Raw genomic sequence first — 21,743 nt, 5'->3', positions numbered from 1 at the left:
ATTTTTTAAACTTATAATTAATTTTCTTCTTTTTTTAAAAGTACAAAGAAGTTTCTAAATTTTTTTAAAAAAAAATCTTAAGAATAAATTAATAGAACTATTTTTTTAATTTATGATTTTTAAAGAAGCGTGGAAAAATTGAATAATTAATATAAAATAAACTGAATATTAGATAAGTAAAAAATGAACAGAGGAGGTGTGTGAGAAGCAAATTAATGGTATTCTAGGCTGGAAAAGGCACAATTTAATTGTGTGTTTTTCTTAAAAATATATATTTTTGAAAAAGAATTTATACAAGTAGGGAACTACGAGGTACTAAGGGTCGTTTGGTAGAAAAATAAATAATGCAGGAATTAGAAATGGAGTGATTAGTAGTGCAAGAATTAGTAATGCGAAGTATATTTTTTATCAAGTGTTTGATTCATTGCTTCCTACCTCATCTTGTGTTTGAATTAAAACTCTACAAAAAGCTTCTTTCCAATTATACCCTTGAATTATTATGAGATTTTCTATTTTATATAATCGGATCAAGGTAGATAATTATCGGACAATATTATTTTTTACGGCCTTCTAACTCGCTAGGAGAAGAACAATTTTGTTGTCATGTTTGTTATTTTCTCACTTGAATTATTTGAGGGTAAACAATTGTCATCTTAATAAATTAATCACTTAAAAACACTAATTTTCTATTTAGAATAGATAGACGATCTACTTTAAAACCGAAAAGACGGTAAACAATAGTAAAATCGAATAAATTATCTACATTTATACATAAAAATTATAAGTTGTAGTTTTAATATGTATGCAATTTATAAATTGTTCAAAACATACAAATAATTAGAAACCACATATAAATCAACAAATAATATATTCAATTAAGATCACAAACGTCATGTGGTGATATATTTGTCTTTTCAATTAGTAAATGTTAAACAGCTCACATTTCAAATATTGTATTGATATGTATTGCATTTATTTATTAACAAACAATTCTCTCTAAATAATAAAATTTGTAAGCTAATTTATTTAAATAAATTTACTAGTACAGATATAAAACATAAAATCAAGAAAATAATATAAAATGATTTAAGAGATATTTTTGTCTTTATATAGATAATTTCATGGTATTAAATTTAATGTATTACTAATACCACCAAATGACGCATAACTAATTCATGCATTAGTTATACTTAGGCCAAAAAATTCTACCAAACATAGTATTAAATAATACCATACATAATACATAAACTATTTCTCCTAATACTTCCAACCAAACGACCCCTTAACTATTTAATGAATTGATTGTCCATTAATACATTCAACCCTCCTATCACATCTCTTCCAAATTCACAGCCTTATAAATTGACTTTTCTTTTCACTTAAAAAATTATATAAATCTCCTTTCACCTTTCTTTCAACAAAAAATAAATAAATAAAAATACTTAGCCAGTTTGAAGTGAAGAGAAATATAAAAAGAGTTCTATAAAGGTAATTATTTATTTTTCTTTTAAAAAAAAACTTCTTGTTTGAAGAACAATCATATGTTCTTTCCACTTGTTTTCATTAACTTGAAGAAATTGTGTATTATTTTTATGTTTTCTAAAGTATTCTATATCTGAAATTCACTGACCCGACATTTTATATTCTGCATTTGTTGTGTTGGGCACAAAATCTTGGTCAAATTTATCTATATTTTTTTTTTCATGAAATTGTACCATGCCTTCATTTTAACTTCAACAAATTGTTTAAGCTTATACATTTTCATTTTTCTAGTGGTTTTTGGAGCTTGGGACATCTTGTTATCATAATTTGGATGTTTAACTGTTTTTATTCGGTTATTTAAAATTTGAAATTTACTAGCTCGATATTTTTTTATTGTGTAAGTTGATTATTCATCACTTTTTCAGATTCTATGTGTGAGATTACTTTTACGTTGTTGTTGTAATATAGTTAATGGCACGGAATCTTGAAAAATTAAGATCCTATAATGAATAATCTACTTCCACCAAAAGTGATCAGCTTATAGCTTATATATAGTGACGGATCTAGAATTTTAAGGTTGTGGATGTTTTGAAAGTGACGGGGGCAAAAATATAAAAAAGACATGTTAACAGTAAGATTCAAAGTCCGGCTCAACAACAATAAAAGAGCCTTAAACACCCACCCAAAAGCCAATGAACCAGATCATTTGTTCATTGGGTGCTCTATGCTAATTTTATAAAAATACCTCTTAATTTCTACATAAATATATATTCCGAGACGAAGTTAATGGATGCTCGAGCACCTGACGTACTCTATGTGGATCCGTCCTAGTACATATATTATAATATATAATATACATTATTAGTGTTAATGGATGCTCGAGCACCTGACGTACTCTATGTGGATCCACCCTATTATATATATTATAATATATATAACTTGAAATTATAATTATTTTGATCGAGTGATTAAATATCTTTATATTTTTTCCCAAAGAAGTTATATAATAAAGTGAAAAACTGCATGTGTCGGCCACTATGATATGATTTTATACTCCAAATCTGACTTTTTGAACTATATATTATAATTCTGTTTACAACAACCTTTCATTTCACTCTGTTTTTTTTTCATTGCTGAAAATCTTGATATATAAGTTAGATTATATTCTTTTGTAAAATATCTCAAAAGTGTTTGTAAAATTTCTCAAAAGTGTTTGTTTTATTCTTTTGTTCCTTTTTTTTATGCTTGAATCTAATTTTAGAGCCTTTTTTATTTGTGCTACCTTTCATATTACTTTTTTTTAAGTGAGCGAGATCAAAATTTAGAGTCAGTATATATAAAGCTTAGAATTATATGGATATTTTAGTAAATTAATATGTAGATATAGACTCATTCTTTGTACTATCAATAGGATCATATATAACAAGTCACACACTCAATACTCCGGAAATACAGACACAAATAAATTTTACATTAGTTAGTTAGCAAAACCCGCTATGGGTTTTGTCAAAAAATGACATGTCTTGTCTACATTTGACATTGTCAAGTGGTGGATGTAGAATTTAACAGAATACTATAGTTTTTTGTCCAAATTTTATTACTTGTAAGCAATGTAATTCGAAATTCATAAATTTCAAATTCTAAATTTGATTTTTATCGCTTTTCTTTATAAATTCTTATTGATGAATTTTTGTTTATTCTAAATAGGGTTGTTAAACACCAATGGGGTCTCTTGGAGTGGATTTTGTTTCTCCCAATGAAGAAATGGAAATGGAATTTGACTCAAGTGCTTTTCCTCCATTTAAATTATCTCAAATTAGGGCTTCAATTCCAAAGCATTGTTGGGTTAAAAATCCATGGAAATCTTTTAGTTATGTTCTTAGAGATATTATTATTGTTTTTACATTGGTAACCATGGCCATTTTCTTTGATAATTGGAAATTTTGGCCAATTTATTGGATTTTACAAGGTACTATGTTTTGGGCAATCTTTGTTCTTGGTCATGATTGGTAAGTTAACTAATTTTTTTTTTATAAAAATATTATTTTAATTTTTGTATCATTTGTTTATGTTATTAATTAACATGTTTTTTTTTTTTATGTAGTGGTCATGGAAGTTTTTCTGATAGTGCATTATTAAATAGTGTGGTTGGACACATTCTTCATTCTTTTATCCTTGTGCCCTATCATGGATGGTTAGTTCTCTTCATCTCATTTCTATCTCCAAAAAATTGTTTTAATTTACATTTTTGAAAAAAGACAGGCTGGTGTATTAAACTTTTGTTTTACTTTACCTTCTTTGTTATTAATCTTCTATTTCATTCATGGATCCTGTATTCATGCTTATTTCAATCGGATGTATCGATCCAATTCAAAAATTATGTTTCGTAATTGTATAATACAAATTTACAATGTTTAAGTGATCTTTGAATACAAACCATGAGAATGTATATTTGTATTAGAAGTTGTTTGGTTAGACCGCATGCATTTATTATTGACAATCTTAAAGAATTATAGTCGTATGTACCTTGCATTTTTATGAAGGGTTAGTCATGCACGACAATCTATGTCACTTTGAACTTATAAAAAGCGTTGCATACTCATATCGGATCTTCTAAAATCATGTTACTTTTGAAGAGTTTGACACGTATCAGATAATATTTTAAAAAAGTCAGAGCATATAGACGATAACTATGAATGTTTTTTTTTTTTTGGCAATATTTGTCTTATGTAAAATACTTTAGGCTAAATTTATTTTCTCTACAAAAATATTGCAGGAGAATTAGCCATAAAACTCATCATCAAAACCATGGAAATGTTGAAGCTGATGAATCTTGGGTGCCGGTAAAAGAAAAAAAAATCAAAATTTATTTCTTTTAAAAAGTAAAAATTGTTTTAATATTTTTTATTTTTATTTTTTGCAGATGCCAGAAAAGATATACAAAGAATTGGATTTTGCAACCAAATTTTTTAGGTTCAAAATTCCTTTTCCCCTATTAGCATACCCTCTTTACTTGGTAATGATATTTTTGATAATTTTTCATATATAATATGGAATTTAAAAATTATTTATTCTCTAATTTGTATTTATAAATATATTAATTTGGTGATGCAGATTACTAGAAGTCCAGGAAAAAAAGGTTCTCATTTTAATCCATATAGTGATTTATTTCAACCTAATGAGAGAAAATGTGTAGTAACATCAACATTGTGTTGGACACTCATGGTTGCTCTCCTCTTTTATCTTCACACCATCATTGGCTCTCTGCAACTGCTTAAGCTTTACGGAATTCCTTATATGGTAAGTCATACATGAAAAAAATCATGAACATTTTTTATACTTTGAAAGTCGAAAGATATATACATAATTTCGTTGATACTTATGTTATCTCTCTCCAACAATTTAAGTTTTATTATGAGATTTCTTATATTTAGTCATTTTCAAAAGATGAATCGATTTATTGCGATGTTCAAATTTATTAAATCATTAATGAATAGTTTTTTGTGCGAAAGAATTTTACTTATATTCTTTATTAGCTGTAAAGAATAGCCTTATTATATGAAAATGACACTTAGTCGTATTTGTGGGAACACTTGCATGTGTGGTTCTTTATATTTGAAATACGATATAAAATTTGAAAAAATAAAAATCGTTAACTCCTTGTGAAATACCAAAGAAGGAAAAGACAACTATTTTTTTTTTTATAAATTATGTAGAAGTATTTTAAATTAAATATTTCTTTTAGAATTTATAAAATGTAACTATAATTTGACCCACTTGGCCTGTCCTTTCTTTTTTCTTTTTTAATTTTGTTTGATAGGTTTTTGTGATGTGGTTGGATTTTGTGACATATTTGCATCACCATGGCCATGAAGAAAAGTTGCCTTGGTATCGTGGCAAGGTCAGTATATATAACTTAAATTCTATTTATTTTAAATTTTTATATTTGAATTATATTTTTGTTATTACATTTAGTTTATTTGTTTTTGTTTGGAAATTAGGAGTGGAGTTATTTAAGAGGAGGATTAACTACAATTGATCGTGATTATGGTGTTTTTAATAACATTCATCATGATATTGGCACCCATGTTATTCACCATCTTTTTCCTCAAATACCACATTATCACCTGGTGGAAGCGGTAATTTCTCGTTTGATCATAGATAAATTTTATATATGATATTTTCAATATATGCTGGCGAAATATTGAAAAATATATATTGAATTGTCTGACCATAAATAATATTTATTAGTATTTTACAAATATTATGTTCATTATTTGCAAGTATTTTCGAACCAATATATAATTTGCAAACAATATTTTCTAAATACTTGTGAAATATTGAAAAAAAAAACTTATTTTACGAATATTTCAATTTTTCCTAAAAAGAATTTTTAACTTTTTCTTTTCTTCAAGTAAAATGCATATTTAGCTTCATTATACTTGCAAATACGAAAGTTCAATATTTACCCAATACTTGTAAAAACATAAAATGTTATTTATGAGTATTTCAAATGTTCTTTAAAAAATTTCAAATTTTTTCCTCTAAATATTTTCAAAATGTATAATTAATTCTTTTATTTAATTTTATTTTTATTTTTTTGGATTTTTTACAGACTAAAGCAGCAAAGCCAATACTTGGAAAATATTATAGAGAGCCAAAAAAATCAGGACCAATTCCTATTCATTTGGTTGAAAAATTAGTGAAAAGTATGAAACAAGATCACTATGTTAGTGATAATGGAGAAATTGTTTATTATCAGACTGATCCAAAATTCTTTAATTTTTCTGGTAAAAAAGATGAGTAATTTATCACCAGATAAATTTTAAAAGAAATATATAAACTATTTATCATATTAGTTTCAACATAATATTTTATATCCTTTGTTTAGAAACTTCAAACTGTTGCAAACAATTAAATAGATTATTGAGAGGGGTTTTTGGCACTTAATTGTATTAATTATATAGTTAGTAATATTTCAATTTCCCTTGACTAACTTTTCCCTTGCTTTGCATTATTTCTTGTTTTTTTTTTTAGGTTCTGCTTGCTATTTGTTTACAAAAAGTTTGATCCATTTTTATGGTACAATTAAAAAATTAGACTATTAAAGGTCATAAATTGTCCATAAACGATATGGCTTAAGTATGGTAAGAGAAATTTATTTCATTTTCTTAATCATAAACACTACTCCAATGTATTAAAGTCTTTTTGTAGTTGTGGATTTTATTAGTAATGGAATTATTCGGAATATCACACATTGATTAATCAAAATGGACAGATTCAAGATGATGAAGAAAAAAGAAAGATCGATTCTTTAGAAATACCTACATTTTAGCTATAATTTTTCAAATTCATGACTCTATATCAATTAATATATTATGATAAAATATACACACTTCATTTTATTTTTTTTAATTGTAAAATTTATTGTGGACGAATAAAAATAAATTAAGGATGTACTATTTATTTTAATGAAATGCACCACTAACGAATGTGGTGCAGTGGATGGGGTTGTTCCTCCCTTAACCACATATCTCTCAACTTCAAGCTTTGAGTATGAAAAAATCTTTGGTAGAGAACGCTTCCCTCCAAATGGGCCCCTATACGATACAAATTCAAAATAGTCGAGCTCTAATATGAACATCAACGTCAAATGAAAAATCAAAAAGTAAAATAATTTCTTAATGAATGCTCTTGTGACTTGTGGTGATGAGGTACAATGCCTTTACTGCCCCTAAAGTACTCATATAGTTCATAATTTTAGACAACTATGTCCATCTAGCTATAAGGAAAATCCGTTATGGGATTGGACATCCAATTATGACAATTGACATGGAGTGGCCCTAATATTGGGGGCGTTTTGGTCATGGTTTTTTTAAAATTTTATTCCGCGCTGATTTCAAAAAAGTATGTCTGGTCATCTTTTTAATTCTAAATTATTCATTATAATAATAATAATTTCAATTTGTATTCATGGACAAACGCAACTTGACAGATTTCAAGTATCATATTTTACTTAGAAAGTAAAAATTATTTTTCTCAAAATTTCACAATAATTAATAATCATACGTCTACTTTTTTCATTTATTCCACTTATCCACTAATTAACAATAAATTTTATTTCTATTCAATAGAAGAATATTGTTGTAATCATTTATAATTTATTTAAATATAAATTTATTAACTTGATTCGGATTATATTAAAATTTATTAATATATTAGTCCAAATAAATATTATGGATTTATATAATTGAGTTAATTATTTAAATTCAATAAATATGAATTTAATTAAAGCCCGCTCCATAAAACTCATATGTCATGTCACTTAAATCTGATTGGCCGAAGAGAATCCTATTCCAATCACAACTCCCCTATTCTAAAACTATAAATAGGGGTCTTCATAATTTAGAAAAAAGAACGAAGAATTAGAACAAGAAGCTAGAGAAAGCTCGTGGATCAAAAGCCGCAATTTCTCTACAAGTTCAAGAATTCAAGTGTTCAAAGTTCAAAATTTGAAGAAGTCAAGATCAAGTTCAAGAACGATCAAGATCAAGACCGCCGGATTCAAGATCAATTTCGAAGCCCTTGAATTCAACTAGAAAGTCAAGATCAAGTTCAAGTCAAGATCAAGTTCAAGTCCAAGATCAAGATAAAGTCCAAATCCAAGATCAAGATAAAGATAGAGATCAAGATTGAGATAAATCCCAAGTTCAAGATCAAGTTCAAGAGCCCTTAAATTATATTTGAAAAGGCGAATTTAGAGGAATCATAGAGATTGTAATACTCGCACTTTAAAATAATAAATTCGATTGTTGCTATAATTTTTCCGTTCTTGATTATTGTTTTCTCGACACGAATTTTATTATCTACAAATTTTGGCACCCCCAGTGGGACAATCTCTACCTCTCATCCCAACTTTTCAAGCATCAAACAACATCAAGATGAGTTCCATGAAGAACAACTCTCGATCAACTGGCTCTAAGGCCACTAGCTCCAAGTTCTCTATTGAAGTTGAATGCATTGTTGATGTTACCTTTGGAAGTTTCGGAGCTGTTACGAGAAACAAAACTGTTACGCTAGGACAACAAACACTGCAAGTGTCGTCCGCATCAACTCCTATTTTTGGGTCTTCAACTCCTAAAAGAGCAAGTTCCTCCACAAACACTTTAGAAGGATGAAGCAGTGTTGCTGAAAAGATCAAGAAGACATTGGCTCTCCTTGAGCAATCTGGTTCCAAGAACTCTACCACATGAGAGAGCTATGATTCAACGAATGAGTCACCTCCACGTGCATTGCGTAATGTGAGTCCGTTGAAGATCAACTTACGTAACAATCCATGCTACTCTCCTACATCTCCAATGATCATGCAAACAATGGTGGCTGCTACTTCTTCCTCTGAGGAACAACTCGCAAATTTGATGAAATTGGTTGAAGGATTGACAAAGTGTTGACATCCAATTTTGACCGACCTTTAACAATTTAAGGGATGCTATTCGTTTAAATACGTATTTCTTGAAAATATTTCGAGTTTAAGATTTTAATTGATTTTGTCTAAAAATGGCGTATTCAGTATGCATGATTTATAAAAAAAAATTATTGTAATTTTCATTCAATTATTTTCTTATTATTACATTTATCGATAGTTAAAGTTGAAATAATTATTTTACTCAAATATTTTAAATTTTAAATGTGTCTAATATTTGCGAAAATATTATAATTTGTATAGTATTTTATTAATTGGATAACATTTCCTAAATCTTCTCTTAAATCATTTAAATTATAGCCAGATATATTCAAGTTATTTCAATTCTAGCCAGTCCAATTCAATCTCTCATGTCAATTATAACCATTTATCTATTCCAACTTTAGCCTATTTAATTCAATTTCAAATCACCAAGCCTTTTAATCCTAACCGTTGATCTTGTTCTATTTAATCCTGACCGCTCATCTTAAATATTTCAATGGCTTAGATCAAATCTCCTATATCTTTCCTATTTTAACCTAAAAGACCCCATACCCTAAAAATTTGACCTCTCTCCTCCTCTCTCAAGAGATCAGCCATCCCTTCACTTCCTCCCTTTCTCTTCTCCGGCGAACTCGAGCAGCACCCCAGCGAGGAAGGCGAGACCAGCAGCTCTAGTCAGCGACAACAGCAACAACTCCAACAACAAGGAATACGAAGCCAGCAGCTCCAGCTGCTCCGAGCGAGGACCACTGCGAAGCAGCAGCTCCAGTTGGCGGTGGTGAAAACAGCTGCTAGGAGCAGCGAGCAAAGCAGCAAGGTTGCTCCTCCTCCTCTCACTTCCCATTTCCAGGTGAAGAATAGCAGCACCGGAAAGTGAGGGGTGAGACCAGCATCAGTTCAAGAACCAACTCCGATCGGCGAGAGTTTCGACTAGCAGCCTAGAGAAGCAAGCAGCAGCAACCGACGGAAACAACAACTTGCCTTTCCCCTCTATTTCTCCGGCGAGGTTCAAACCAGTAGCAGCTGTGATGTGGAATGTGTCGGATAAATGGCGGATCTGGACAGATTCGTCCAGGTTTGTTCTCTTCAATTAATTATTATTCATATCTTTAACACGCTTAATTGTCGGTCATCGATATGCTCTTGAGGTATGCATACTTGCTTTATATGAGATTAACATATGCTTTGAATTTCATTGTAGAAGGCTATAAGTGCTCATTTTTCTGATTTTAAGCATGTTTTGCTGTAATTTGCTGATGTTTGAGTGATCTCATATCTATATTATCGATTCCTTTGAAATTTGCTAACTTGTAGAATGAACCAATTAGTGTGTTCTTGAATTTGGAATTGCTGACCCCTGCTTTAAAATTGATTAGCCTCCTAAATTAATATGATACTATTTGCATTGCCGTATGATTTGGTCCATCAACCAAGTGCTCAATTTTAGGAATAATTATAGTCATTAGATAGTTCTTATAAGGTTTCTCTGTGCTGATTTTACATGATATTGATTTGTGGTAAATTGATTTATCCTACTGTTTTAATTAGACATATTCTTATATTTTATGTTTGGCAAAATCCGTTGTGCGTAAGTTATATTTTTGTAAAACATGATCAAGGCTTGATTTTTGCTTCATTAGTTGATTGTGGGTATTCAGTGTGATTAATTTTCTAGTGATCTTCATATTTGTTAAATTAGCATTTTGACCGATCTCAATATTTTTTGTCCGATTGTAGTAAATTATTTCGAGATGTGATTATTTGTTTTAGGGTGTAATTTTATTCTATCTTAAATAATCATGTTTGCTTGCTTGATCGTATCAATTTGTGGGTGTCTTAACTTATTTATTTCCTTGCCGGTGTTATGTTTTGTATTATGGATAATTGATTTTTTTTTACCTTATTAAAGTGGGACTAATATCTTACTTGTTTATATTTGGTAAAGAAATAATCGTGCTTTATCTCTTTCCTACTATAATTGAGAATTATGGGTGGTTCTTCCTTAATTGATTTAGCTTCCCTTTAATATTTTGTCTTAATCCATGAACAAGTGAATATTTTGGATTGTTTCATTTTTGGTTGTCTTTAAATTAATGTCATTTGACCGTTGATATTTTACTGGTTGTATTCTTTTACCATATTTAGGGCTTTGTTATTTTGGAAAAAACTTAAATTAAGTTATTAGACCGAGTCAATCCTCTTCTAATAAGGAAAACTTGTTTAATTAAAAAAAAATATATCATTTCCTTCCATGTTTGTCTTTTTCGTAACTATAAAAAGAGACATCCCCTTATTATTTTAAGGGCGCGACAGAATGGTGACTCTGCTGGGGAAATTAGGTTCTAACCATTATGTGTTTTGTGCTTATGTGGGGTTTACTTTATATGTCATTTCATTGTTTAGTTATTGTCATGTCTAATTAATTATTTACTTTTCTTGTTTACTCGCTTTCCTTAAATATTGTTATTTTCATGTTTAGTCCTTTTTCCCTCTCCCTTATTTGATTATTCCATGTTTCGCCTTTTCCCTTTTCCCTTATTTGTGTATTCCATGTTTAAACCTTATTCCCTTTCCTTATTTGCTTAATTTATTTTTGTGTTTGCATGCTTATTTTTGTATTTATTTATTTATTTACTGCTTTCCTTAAATTTGTCTATATGTTACCGCTTTCAACCTAAGTGCTAAATGTTACTATTTTGATAAACTGACGTTCCGCTCATACTTCCCCCAATTGGGACCCTCTTCATTTTTTTTATTTTTGTTACCGTGATGTTGTGCCTTTACACCTCTCACAACTACTCCAATTCTCTTCAAATACCCAATTATAAAGAGTCGGCATATGCGTGGACAGAACAGATAGTTTTATTACCGTGAAACCACGAGCCTTCTCGCATAGAACACCTTTCAAGTCCGTGTCAAGCCAATTCTTAGAAATCTTGATTAGGTCATACATGATGTATAAACCCTAGGTGGTTTGACCCTTGGTGTCAATCCACATAATTAGTAACCACCTTATTGTCTAAAGGGCCCCAATATGGTCATAATAATTAAATTAAGCCAAGTTTGCCAATATGGAGTTTAGATTTCGTTTGTTGTTTGTTTGCAGAGTCATGGCCTATCCTCATTTTCCAAACACGCAAATGTAGTCAAAGTGAATCCTACCTTGAAGGTTTGGTGGAAGGATATTGAAAGGAATCGAGAATTGAAGGCAAACGAACTACTAGGTGGCCTTACTGCTTTAATCTTCATCGAGTCAGACCGTCACTTGATCAAGGCACTGTTGAAGTTTTGGGATTCTGAGAGGCTAGTGTTCAAATTTAGGGATTTTGAACTAATCCCGACGATTGAAGAGATTGGTGGGTTTCTTGGTCTCCCTTACAAAGATCGTGAAATGATTGTTCCACACAAGTCATCNCTTTTTCCCTCTCCCTTATTTGATTATTCCATGTTTCGCCTTTTCCCTTTTCCCTTATTTGTGTATTCCATGTTTAAACCTTATTCCCTTTCCTTATTTGCTTAATTTATTTTTGTGTTTGCATGCTTATTTTTGTATTTATTTATTTATTTACTGCTTTCCTTAAATTTGTCTATATGTTACCGCTTTCAACCTAAGTGCTAAATGTTACTATTTTGATAAACTGACGTTCCGCTCATACTTCCCCCAATTGGGACCCTCTTCATTTTTTTTATTTTTGTTACCGTGATGTTGTGCCTTTACACCTCTCACAACTACTCCAATTCTCTTCAAATACCCAATTATAAAGAGTCGGCATATGCGTGGACGGAACAGATAGTTTTACTACCGTGAAACCACGAGCCTTCTCGCATAGAACACCTTTCAAGTCCGTGTCAAGCCAATTCTTAGAAATGTTGATTAGGTCATACATGATGTATAAACCCTAGGTGGTTTGACCCTTGGTGTCAATCCACATAATTAGTAACCACCTTATTGTCTAAAGGGCCCCAATGTGGTCATAATAATTAAATTAAGCCAAGTTTGCCAATATGGAGTTTAAATTTCGTTTGTTGTTTGTTTGTAGAGTCATGGCCTATCCTCATTTTCCAAACACGCAAATGGTAGTCAAAGTGAATCCTACCTTGAAGGTTTGGTAGAAGGATATTGAAAGGAATCGAGAATTGAAGGCAAACGAACTACTAGGTGGCCTTACTGCTTTAATCTCCATCGAGTCAGACCGTCACTTGATCAAGGCACTGTTGAAGTTTTGGGATTCTGAGAGGCTAGTGTTCAAATTTAGGGATTTTGAACTAACCCCGACGATTGAAGAGATTGGTGGGTTTCTTGGTCTCCCTTACAAAGATCGTGAAATGATTGTTCCACACAAGTCATCTCCAAGGTCCTTTCTGAAACAAATGGGCGTGCGTCATAATCCGAATTTGCTTTGTCTGAAAGAGAGATGGATTTCTTTAGAGTTTCTATACTCACGTTTTGGAGACGAGGAAGGCCATGAAAACTTCCACAGAGAATTTACTTGCTCTCCTGCGAAGTGGGAAAGATACCGTCTTAATGCTTTCGTTGTTGCACTATTGGGCTCATTAGTTTTTCCTAGAGAAGGAGGAAAAATACACACTAGCCTAAGTTATGTGGTCCGTATGATGGCTCGAGGCGGAAAGACTATAGTTCCCATGATACTGGCAGAAATGATAAGGGCACTCACCAAATGTACCAAAAGCAAAAGGTTTTTCGAGGGGTGTAATTTTCTATTGCAACTCTGGGCTATTGAGCATTTCTATTAAAGGGCTAATTCGGTAGACATTCTTAGAGGGACTATGGAAAATAAAGTCATCAATCATACTTCAAGGATGAAATATTTTGTTTCCCCTGTGGGAACAGAGGACTGGTTTGTTTATTTGAGAGAACGTTCAGCCATCAACAATCAATGGAAATACTATTGGTTGAAGCCTCGTCGTGTCATTATAAGAGGTAATGACCTCTACTTTATCGAGCTCATTGGTTTAAATGGCGTGCAACCATACGCCCCACTCCGAGTCCTCCGACAGTTTGGTCAAATCCAAATGATACCTCTACGATCCCATATGGGCCAATATGGATATGATTTTGGGCCAGAAATACCACAAGTGGGCACTATACTGCGAAGGTGGGAAAAATTAGNNACATTCTTAGAGGGACTATGGAAAATAAAGTCATCAATCATACTTCAAGGATGAAGTATTTTGTTTCCCCTGTGGGAACAGAGGACTGGTTTATTTATTTGAGAGAACGTTCAGCCATCAACAATCAATGGAAATACTATTGGTTGAAGCCTCGTCGTGTCATTATAAGAGGTAATGACCTCTACTTTATCGAGCTCATTGGTTTAAATGGCGTGCAACCATACGCCTCACTCTGAGTCCTCCGACAGTTTGGTCAAATCCAAATGATACCTCTACGATCCCATATGGGCCAATATGGATATGATTTTGGGCCAGAAATACCATAAGTGGGCACTATACTGCGAAGGTGGGAAAAATTAGTAACTATTGATGTTCGAGAGCACAGACCCTTCTGCACACCAGAGTATTACATGTGGCTTTTGGAGGACGCAGAGCATGCAGATTTGAGCGAAGAAGGCATTCCAGGTTTTGGTGATGAAAAGGAAAGAAGATGGGCCCGCAACCTCCTCAACCGCGACTATGAGATCACTCCAGAAATGAGGCAGCAGATTGTGCCTAACATTGGAGACCAGCATTAACTCTGTTTCTTTTTAGGATTTTTATTTCCCCATGTTATCCCTAGTCCCTTTAGTTTATTTCTAGTTGTGCTTTAGTATGATGTAATAAATTGAAATTATTCAATATATGAAGATTGTTTTTTTTCTCGAACTCTAAACTCCATTTGGCAAATAAGACTTGAATTAATCATTATGCATCACTTATATGACATCTTAGGCCTACCTCTGACTCAACGAGGTCCCTTGCATCTAGGGCGTTTATTTCAAACAATGTGCTATTATTATTATTATTATTTGCTCTAACCCCCTAACACTGTTTTCTATTGATTCCATTATGTTTTCCCATTCCTAAGGTTGATCTGCTCTTCATTCTGGCACATACACGATCAAAAGGGACCCCCCCTTTTCCTCCTCCTCAAAGAACAGACAAGGGTAAAATGGTTGACAACAACAGCAACAACGAAAGAGTAGAAACTTCTGAAGGAGGGAACCTTCCAAGTGACCTCGTCCTTAGACTCGAGCGCAAGATTTTAGATTTGGAAGAAGAAGTTGCGCATATGCGCGATTTGACCAAGTTATCTATTTCTCTTGGAACCCAGTTTGGTGAAAATATAGACAATCCTCCTCACTCGAACCAAACAACTATGCCAAACAATCCCCCAACCAATGTACCCCGACCTGAACCCAGTCATCCAAATATCTTCCCACCGCTTCACACCCAAAATACCCAAATCCCATTTTACCACTACCACCAACAAACTAAGCCAACTATTCCAGAACCAGTTCCAAATGCAAACCCTTCATATACTCCTAGAAATAACAACCTCAACCCCATATACGTGGAAACCGCTCCTGTGACTCATAACTACCATGAATCAGAGTCCTCCCAAAAGGATATTCTGATAAAAACCCTGACCGAGAGATTAGATAACTTGGCTAACAGGATGCAACATGTGGAAGGAAGCAAGAGGTTGGGAGGACTGAGCTACGAGGATTTGTGTACATCCCGATGTAGAACTACCTGAAGGATACAAGCTTCCAAAGTTTGAATTGTTTAATGGCATTAGAGATCACAAAGCCCACCTGTGAATGTACTGTGACAAGCTTGTAGGGGGTAGGGAGAGATGAAAGGATACTCATGAAGTTGTTTATGAGGAGTCTCATCGAGAGGCTCTATCCTGGTATATTGAACAAGACCCACGAAAATGGGACGAGTGGGTAGACTTGGCAACAGACTTCATGAACCGGTTTGGATTTAATGTAGAAAATGCACCTGATTGGTTCTACATCCAAAACCTGAAGAAAAAGCCCAGTGAATCTTTCAGGGATTATGCGATAAGATGGAGGTCTGAGGCGGCTAGGGCCAGACCTCCCATGGAAGAATCTCAGATGAAAGACTACTTCATCCGTGCTCAAGAACCACAATATTATAATAGGATGATGCTTGTAGCTGAGAAAAGTTTTGCTGAAATTATCAAGCTAGGTGAAAGTATCGAAGATGGCATAAAAAAGGGGACTATCATCAATCTGGAGGCCCTGCAAGCCACCAACAAAGCTCTGCAATCCGGAGGAATGGCAGAAAATCGAAAGAAAACAGGCTCAGTCATGATGGCTCAGGGGACCAGAACCCCTTATAAGTACCAATCAACAACCCCACATCCATCTCCATATCCCCAAACTCCATATCCTTCAGCTCCACCACCTATATCTCCCAACCCCATGCCAGTATATTACCAAAATGCTCCTCCTCAATATCAACAAGCTTCATATCCTGTCTATAATGCCCAGCCATCATATTTCCAAACCCCACCACCTACTCAAACACCAAATTACCGAAATAGACCACCATATGAAAGAAGACCTGTGAAGAACTATACCCCTCTGGCTGAGCCCATAGCCCAGCTTTATGAGAGACTGAAAGAGGCTGGATATGTTACCCTAGTTCCTGCATTGCCTGTGGATGTCCGCACAAAATGGTATGACCCTAACAAGGTTTGTGCCTACCATTCTGGCATGAAAGGTCACACTACTGAAGTTTGCAGAGCCCTGAAATATAAGGTTCAAATGTTGATTGATACTAAGGTCATCCAACTCAAAGATCCAACACCAAATGTTGCAAATAACCCTCTGCCTAACCATCAGGTCAACATGGTAGAAGCCGAGGATACCTCGGATTGGGAGAAATCCATTTGGGTCCTTGAGCCAGAAGAAGCAATGACTGCTACCGCCCAGACTCCAGTGGTAGTGCAAAGGCGTGCTCCGTTTGAGGTTGAGATCGCCATGCCCAAGCCTCCATTCACTGTTTATAGGGCGCCTTCCCCTGTCCAGTATGATACCCATGCTGTTCCATGGGACTACAGAAAGGGAAAAACAAAAGTGGAAGAAGCAGACACCGCAGCAGGTGTTACTAGATCGGGAAGAATTTACACTTCTGAAAGTTTGGTGCAGGGAAGGTCCAGCAAATCCAAGGCACCAATTGTAGAACTTGAAAATCAAGGAATTTGGAAGAAGGTGCAAGCAAAAGAGTACTCTATTGTTGAGCAATTGAGTAAAACCCAGTCTCAAATATCCATCATATCATTGCTGCAATCTTTCGAAACTCATCGAAATGCTCTATTGAAGGTCCTGGGTGAAGCCTATGTCCCATCTAGCATCACTCAATGAGAGGTAGCCCAAATGGTCGGACAGGTTTTTGAGGCATACCGAATATCTTTCCATGAAGATGAGTTGCCAATTGAAGGAACAACCAATAATAAGGCTTTGTACATTTCAGTTCAATATCAGGACAAGATAATCACTAAAGCCTTGGTTGATTCAGGTTCGGGTTTGAATATCTGCCCTCTGAGCACGTTGACAAGGCTAGGCGTGGATAGTGCAAAGATTCAAACTTGGAAGATGAATGTGAGAGCTTTTGACGGTTCTCAGAGGGGTACTATTGGAGAAATAACCTTGGACATGCTCATTGGTCCTGCTACTTTCCCAATAGCTTTCCAGGTCTTGCACATTCCATCTTCATATAACCTCTTATTGGGTCGTCCTTGGATTCATATGGCTGGAGCAGTTCCCTCTACTCTTCATCAATGCTTGAAGTTTGAATGGGATCATGAAGAAGTTGTAGTCCAATGCCTCTTGGACCTTAAGCGGGGACGCTAGACACCTCTTAGAGACGAAAAACATGCGGTGGTGGGGTAGGGGTAGTTTAGGCCCTATGGAGATGATGACATCGACTCGGTCTAAATGACAAACTTTGGTTTTGTCTGTCCCTACGAGAAACCGACCGAAATAAAGAAAGTCGAGTGCTGATCTTAAGTCTTTCAGAGTCTCCCTTTCCTTTTCTCCCTTTATTTGTTATAATTATTTGGGGTAGTTTAATAAAAATAAAATATTTATTCTATCTAATTGTGCAAATTTCTATCTCCTTGCTCATCTCTTTATTTATTGTGTAATATTTATTATATTATCACTTAGTCTTGCATGCTCAACTAATTAATTAAAATAACTAAAGTTTTTTCTTAATTGTTTAATATTATGTTATCACCTAGTTTTTCATGTTTAACTAATCAAATAAAAATAACAAGTACTCTTAATTGCTTAATATCGTTGTCACCTAGTTTTCGCATGCTTAATTAAAATGAATAATTAAAATGGCTTTAATTGTTTAATATCATTTATCACTTAGTAACCATGCTAATTAAATAAATAATAAATGAAGTGACCATACTTGCTATTTGTAACCCCCACATAAATTGCATGAGACAAGGCCGGGACCCACATTTGTGGACCTCGAGGGATGCCTAACACCTTCCCCTCGAAGTAATTTGAACCCTTACCCGATCTCTGGTTCGTTGACCTTAGTTAGAATTAGCTAGGTTAGATAGGTGCCCTAACGTGCCTTAATTCGTTAGGTGGCGACTCTTCAATCACCCAAAGCCTAAAAGAGTTGTTAGGTCGTGCACCAAAACCCATTTTGAGAAAAACGGGGCACGACAGTTATCGTGGTAACGTCTATCGCAACAAATGCCCTATCAATTTCTTCGCTACTCAATTGTCGTTTTTCATTTAACCCTTGGCTACTCATATTACCGCTTCTCATCGGATTCTGCACTCTTATATTTTAAAATATCTGTTTATGCCTTTCTCGCTACTCTAATCTTATCAATTCAAGCCGATATCATTCTCATTCGTATACCATACCGCTCTTTCAATTTTTAGGAGTCTCGTTTATTCCTAAATTTAGAACTACACACGACCTGATTCTCATATAACCAGAGATATGTAGACAGCTTAATACCAAAGTCTCGGTCGTACCCTCTTCCAACTTTTTATTATTTCAAGTGATCCCACTGACATCTCTCGCCGGTCGGACAAAATCGGCTACTAAGTCAACTTTGGTTACCCGACAATTCATTCTTCATTTTCAAACAACCAAGGGGTAGCTATTGACACCCAATTTTGACCGACCTTTAACCCTTTTTGGAATGCTATTTGATTTATTACGTATTTTTAAATGTATAAGATTTTAGTTGATTTTATCTAAAAATTATATATTTTAGTACACATGCTTTATAAAATTATTGTAAATATTATTAAAATATTTTTAAAATTGTTAGTAAAAAAAAAACTCAAAATAATTATTTTATTCAAATGTTTTAAAATTTAAGTAATTTTAGTTATAATATTTTGTGGTATTTTAATTGGATAGCATTTTCTTTAAATTTCCTCAAAGTCATTTAAATTTTAGCCGATTTTATTCTGATTCTAACCATCTCAATTCAATTTTATTTCAATTATAGCCATCTCCTATTCATTGCAATTCTAGTCAATTTTATTTCAATTTTGGCCATTCCAAACTCTCAAGCCCATCTGATTTAAGATTTCCCCTTTAAATCTCAATTGTCCATCCTTTAGTTAAAATCTAAGATCGAATCTTGATCACACATATCATTCAAATCAACGGATGAGATCGATCTTCCTTTTCTTTCCTATTCTAACCTAAAAGACCAAGCCCTAAAATTTGTTTGCATTCTTACTCCTCTCCAGCGCCGCAGTTCTCTCCTCTCCATTCTTTCTCGTTCCGGTGAGAAGCAGTAGGCGGAGGACCACCAGCCATCGCCCTCTCCAGCGAAGCCTCCATTCCTCCTCTCCTCTCTCTCCCCTCGCCTCTTCTCCTTTCTCTCATCTCTTCGCCAATGCTGCTGCTCTTTTTCTCTTCTCATTTTTCCAGCGAAGGCAACATCAGCCAGCCGGTGAGGGAAGCAACAAGCTCTGGCCAGCAGCTACCAGTGAGAGCAGGCTTCACTGGCGGAACCAGCAGATCCAGCCGAGAGAAACAGCCACCAACAGCAGGCTCCACTGGCGAGCAACAACAATCACCAGCGAGCAAAGCAGCAACCAGCAGCTCCAGCAACAGCCAGCAAAATTGGCAGCAGCAGCCACCACGAAAATCAGTAGCAGCCGCCGGCGGAAGCAACCAGCAGCAAGAACGCTGCTCCGAGATGGGAAAAACTCCAGCGACAACTAGCGCCTCCGCCCCCTCTCTTCTCCGGCGAAGCTTAAAGGCTGTGGAAGACGGATCTTCACATATCCGTCCGGGTTTGTTCTCCTAAATTAGATTATATGATTTATCTATTTGATTATGAATACATGATTTTGCATGTTTGTGTTGATTAATGGCTGTGAATTTTTGTCCTAAGCATTGCAAATTTTTGATTGATTAGATCTTGCTTCATTAGTATGATGGCGTTGTACAGTCGATTGTTAGCCTGTTAAATTGTCGGAACTGTTAATTTTCATTTCATTTCTAAGTGATATCTTCATTTCCGCCCCTATGTTTGTCAGATTTTGAGTGGAATTTGCATACTGTAGATTTTAAATTTTATAAATGGAAGCATGAACAAATTTCCTTATTTTTTCTTTTAGTGAATGATCTTACATGCTATTAATTAATAGTTATTGTAAATCGATCCCTCCTCCCCTAATTATTGTCCTAAGCTGATTTTCTACATATTATATCCTTGGTAAGTGTTGATTTTAAATCGTTTTCTTTGCTTGTGAACTGATCTTACTTCCTTCGGATAAGGAATTGATAATGCATAATTGACCCCAAGATTACTCTTTTCCTTAAATGTTTATTCCGCCAATTTGTGTGTATTAATATAGTGATTGATTCCCTTGGCTTAATTAGGATTCAAATAGACTCTTACTTATTTATTTATGGTAATATAACAATAGGTAATTTTTTTTACTTAGGTGTTTATTGCTTTCCTTATGCATGCTAGCCGGTTCTTACCTTATTAGTTGTAACTTTTAATTATATCCCTGACTTATTTAGCTGCTCTTATAATTGATAAAAGTTTGAAAATCGGATTTTGTTCTGCTTTAATAAAGGAAAATGTTATATTGTTTGATTCCTAAAAATATTTAATTCCCTTATATATGTCCCTCTTCTAATATATAAATAGGATTCCTCCCTTCATTATTCACACTACTGACAGTTGATCACACACCTCTTAACATTACTCAGACATCTTGGCTCACATACTAGAATACTTTAAAAGAAAAATCATATTACTTTCTGCTTGGAAGGAATTTCCGGTGAACTCTTAAGAAGTGCTTTGCTGTGTTCGAGTCGATTAGTGGAGTCAACTTGTCTTCATTGCTCGTATCTAAATTTTATTTTGCATCGTTATTTAGTTACTTTTATGCATAAGTCCTAAAAGGGATATTAATAAAAGGAAGCATCGAGGTCAGCTCTCTTCTCCCTTTCTATATGTATGATTGTACTCGTGTAGTGTATTACGTGAATTAATGTGTATGTCCTATGTTGCTTGGGTCCATTAAAATATATAATATTATGTGTCCTTTGCATTATATTTAGGTTGTATTGCTTTCTTTTGCTTAGCAGGGGTTTGAACTTTGATTTGAAGTGTTGAAGAGTTGCCATGGGAGGGAAGCGATAGGATATAATTGATTTTGTTTAACTTATATACTATTTATTCTCTATTATTGTTTTGTAATAATTTGTAAACTCTAAACTCTATATATATGTAATAATTTTGGGGATCGTCTAAGGGGGGAAGGGAATACGTGCTAACTGTTCACTTAAC

At 33.8% G+C, this 21,743-nt stretch overlaps 1 protein-coding gene across 2 annotated transcripts in view; it reads left to right on the top strand.

Moving 5' to 3' along the window:
* The first annotated feature begins 1,375 nt into the window (after window positions 1-1,375).
* The window catches only part of LOC125872941 (omega-3 fatty acid desaturase, endoplasmic reticulum-like), a 50,127-nt gene continuing 29,759 nt past the window's right edge, over window positions 1,376-21,743 (top strand). The window contains exons 1-9 of one of the 2 annotated variants that reach the window (XM_049553757.1): window positions 1,376-1,488; window positions 3,190-3,491; window positions 3,587-3,676; window positions 4,259-4,325; window positions 4,406-4,498; window positions 4,597-4,782; window positions 5,303-5,383; window positions 5,484-5,621; window positions 6,098-6,427. In XM_049553757.1, the coding sequence (XP_049409714.1) occupies window positions 3,205-3,491; window positions 3,587-3,676; window positions 4,259-4,325; window positions 4,406-4,498; window positions 4,597-4,782; window positions 5,303-5,383; window positions 5,484-5,621; window positions 6,098-6,289 (1,134 nt within the window). In that variant the 5' untranslated portion in view covers window positions 1,376-1,488; window positions 3,190-3,204 and the 3' untranslated portion in view covers window positions 6,290-6,427. Of the gene's footprint in view, window positions 1,489-3,189; window positions 3,492-3,586; window positions 3,677-4,258; window positions 4,326-4,405; window positions 4,499-4,596; window positions 4,783-5,302; window positions 5,384-5,483; window positions 5,622-6,097; window positions 6,428-21,743 lie in introns of those variants that run through there. The other variant, XM_049553758.1, reaches the window with a different exon arrangement.

The sequence above is a fragment of the Solanum stenotomum genome, chromosome 8 (assembly GCF_019186545.1).
Source record: "Solanum stenotomum isolate F172 chromosome 8, ASM1918654v1, whole genome shotgun sequence".
Lineage (NCBI taxonomy): Eukaryota > Viridiplantae > Streptophyta > Magnoliopsida > Solanales > Solanaceae > Solanum > Solanum stenotomum.
The sequence above is the reverse complement of the archived record's forward strand: the minus strand, read 5'-3'. Positions and strand labels throughout refer to the sequence as shown.